Genomic DNA, 3,702 nt, shown 5'->3' on the forward strand with positions numbered 1-3,702 from the left:
TGTGTTTCTACACTAATGATCGTCCGTTCTCTGCGTGTGTTTCTACACTAATGATCGTCCGTTCTCTGCGTGTGTTTCTACAGGAAGCAGGAGCAGCGCATGAAGCAGCTCATGTACGCTCGCGGTGACTACGTCGGCTGGTTCTACATCCCGTTCACGGACGAGTACCACAAGCGTGCTCGCACTCGCCTCGAGTCCTACAGGAACCAAACGAAGATCCAGTAACGCATGCGCGCGTCGTCCGACCGACCCGCCAGGTGGCGCTGTGTCGCGGAGTCGGCCGGGGAGCGGTTTGCCAGTGATGGTAGCGAGGGCTTTTCTGGTCAGGTGTAAAGTTTCGTGAGAATGTTAATGCATTAGGGTGACGTTCGGTGTGCTGGTGATGCTATCCACTAGTACCCATCTCAGCAGTTGTTTCATTCGAAAAATAGTCTTAAATTAACTCCTGTGTTCAAACTCTTGAGATAAATTTGTTATTTAATCTAATAGATGGACAGTCGGTAATTTTTTTTACTCCCATTGCATTAATGAGTAAACAACGTTAAACTGCAGCTTTCGCTGTGCCGGTTATCAGTAGTAGCTGTCACTGATGTTTCTATAACATCATAGATTGATATCCAGGCTGCATATATTATCACATTGTGAGTGTATAGCATATATTAAATAAGCGTACAATGAACGTACAGTCGGGCATACACACTTGAGCTAAAACAGGTGTTTAAACTGCAAACATTGTGTCATTTTGATATTTGCGTTGTTGAAATATACATTTAGGTAAAACTATTGCAGCATGTTGGGTGTGTTATTTTTGTGGCAAACTATTACAAGGTCCCCACAGCCCTTGAAAGTCCTTGAATTTTGTCCTTTGTCTTTGAAAGTCCTTAATTTTTCCTTTTGTCATTGAAAGTCTGGGAATCCTGGAATTTTACATTTTCGGCCTAAAATAAAAAGCAAATATTCGAACATTACTGGTTATCTGACTGACCCTATTCCAAGTCTTCGATATAAATGTACCAAAGTAGTTTGTTTTGTCCGTAATTTTTACGTACAGGTGGTGTTCTACGCACTGAGTAATAAATAAATAAATATGATAATAGTCAGCATATAGTTTAGATCCCTGCCAATGCCACCCATGACTAAAAGGAGGGAAAACAAACTAGTTTTAGCAAATACTGTTCTGTGAACTTTAATATTTAATTTAGGTGAAATTTAATATTATTTGTTATCATTTGTAAAGATTTGGTACAAAGAATATGGCCCTTAATGGTTTCTTCCAAGAGTTGGAGGCTAAAAAAGCTTTATATCGGCTGCACATTCGCCGTCTGCCCATGTATTCCCTCTCCGCCCCTTTGCTCTTTTCTCTCCTCTTCCTTTTCTCGCTCTCTCTTACTCCTTACGACGCCCACGATTTTCCCTCCGCTTCTCGCGGATAGTATCGCGCCGACAACAGGGCGAACCGACCAGTTGCGACCGGTGGTTTGAAAATGGTTAGTCAGGCAACATGCTGGCCGGTTGTCAGCCTAAAACTGTTTCACCCCCAAACGACGAAAATATGATTATACGGCTATTTAATTACGCGTTTTGACAGTCACGTTCAACAAGAGCACATACACAACACGCGGACAGGGCAGCGCAACGGAACATCGGCGGACGGAGAAGACGCGAGTATCTCAGCGTGTCGGTTTGCACGCACGCGTGCGCGTAAGTATTATGGCGTAAATTCACAGGAATGTTGTGCTCGTGGTTGGAAAAAGTTTCGACTGAAATTCGTCCATTTACCTGGCAAATGTTTTTCCTATGCCTTGACTGGTCGGTCGGGCGATTACCATCCGCAAAAGGGGGGGAGTAAAGGAGTGGCAAGCGGAAAAACACGGAAAAAGGCGAGTTAATATATAATATATATATTATATAATATATATATACATATATGTATATGTATATTATATATATATTATACTACTATTATATATATATATATACATATGTGTATTATATATAGCGCCCGAGAAAGATAGAAACATTGCGAGAAGAGATAAAGAGAGATGAGGAGAGTGTGTGTTGTATGTGTGTGCGTGCGTGCGTGCCGTGCGTGCGTGCTGGTGCGTGCGTGCCGTCGTGTCGTGGTGAAGAGAAATTATGGCGGAGCGAAAGAGACAAAGAGAGAGAGAGAGACGATGGATGAGAGAGAGAGAGAGAGAAAGAGGAGAGAGAGCGAGCGCGAGGGAGAGAGAGAGAAGATGGGGGCCCGGTGGTGGTCGGGCGGGCGCAGCCGGCGCGCGCTAGGTGTGTGAGAGGATAGAAACGGAGAGAGAGAGACGACTGAGGAGAGCACGAGAGAGCAAGAGACAGGCAGAGAGAGACGAGAAAGAGAAGAGCGAGGGAACGCGAGAGAGGGATGAGAGACGTGAGTAGAGGAGAGCGAAGACCGAGAGAGAGGTACGTGCAGAGAGAGAGAGAGGAGAGGTTGTGTGTGCAGAGAGAGAGACAAGAGAGAGAGAGAGTATACAGGGAGAGGTGAGAGAAGCAGAGGGTGGTGCTATGTACTGTGCTCGGTGCGCGTCGCGCTCTCGCGGTGGTGGTCGCTGACGGCTCGCGGCCTGGTCCGTGCGTTGAAGAGAAATATTGGATGCAGCGCAAAGAGACAAAGAGAGAGAGAGAGAGACGAGAGAGAGAGAGAAGAGAGTGCGCCGCGCCGTGTGTGTGTGGTGTGTGTGTGTGTGTGTGTGTGTGTGTGTGTGTGTGTGTGTAGTTGTGTGTGGTGAGAGAGGACAAAGAAAGAAAGAGAGAGAGAGAGAGAGTCTCACGGAGAAAGGAGAGGGGTGAGAGGGAAAGCGAGAGAAGTAACTATATTAGAGACAAAGAAGTGTCAAATGCGTGACGTGTTGGTGTGCGCGTACGTGCGTTTCTGGCGCTGTGTGTACTGCGGCAATGCGTGTGCACATCTCCGTCTGCTGCATTATTCACCTCTCCGTCGCCTCTTCCTTCTCCTGCCCCTCTTTCCTTACCTCCTCCTCTCTTACTCCTTTCGCCCACAGTTATTTCCCTTCCCTCTCGCGGATAGTATCGCCCAGGGGCGACGGCACCAGTTGCACGGTGAAATCGTTAGCCACGGCAAACGGCCGGTTCTTCAGCCCCGGTAAAACTTTTTCACCCCGCCAAAAACCAAAGACACTATGATTACGTACGGCCTATAATACGCGTTTGACAGTCACACAAGCACACATCACCACACGACGGCGGACCGGGGGGCGCACACACGCGAAGTTATCGGGTATTGCACGCACGCGTGCCGCGTGTATTATAAGGCGTAAATTCACCATGTTGTGGCTCGGGGGGTTGAAAAAGTTTAGGCTGAAATTCGATCCATTTAACCTGAAAGTTTTTCCATGCTGACTGGTCGGTGGGCGATAGCCATCGCGGAGAGGGGAAAGGAAGTGAGCAGGGAAAAACAACGGAAAAAGGCGAGATATTATATATATATATATATATAGTATAATATAATATATATGTATTATATCGAGAGTATAATGACAATGTAATTTTTGTCTAATATTAACTCCTAACATAATATATTATATATCGCCCGAGAAAGAAAGAAACATTGGACGAAGAGAGATACAGAGCGAGTGATGAGAGAGACGAGAGTGGTGTTGTTGTGGGTGTGTGCTGGAATGTGTGTGTGTGCTGTGTGTGTGTGTGTGT

At 46.2% G+C, this 3,702-nt stretch overlaps 1 protein-coding gene across 1 annotated transcript in view; it reads left to right on the forward strand.

Annotated features, from left to right (window-relative positions):
• Nucleotides 1-785, forward strand: part of LOC106813045 (NADH dehydrogenase [ubiquinone] 1 beta subcomplex subunit 5, mitochondrial-like) — a 6,289-nt gene extending 5,504 nt beyond the window's left edge. Inside the window, exon 6 of the mRNA XM_014817091.1 lies at nucleotides 84-785. Coding sequence (XP_014672577.1) covers nucleotides 84-225 — 142 coding nt within the window. The 3' untranslated portion in view covers nucleotides 226-785. The remainder of the gene's footprint in view (nucleotides 1-83) is intronic.
• The last annotated feature ends 2,917 nt before the right edge of the window (nucleotides 786-3,702 follow it).

Source organism: Priapulus caudatus, unplaced genomic scaffold, assembly GCF_000485595.1.
Source record: "Priapulus caudatus unplaced genomic scaffold, Priapulus_caudatus-5.0.1 Scaffold717, whole genome shotgun sequence".
Taxonomy (NCBI): Eukaryota; Metazoa; Priapulida; class Priapulimorpha; order Priapulimorphida; family Priapulidae; genus Priapulus; species Priapulus caudatus.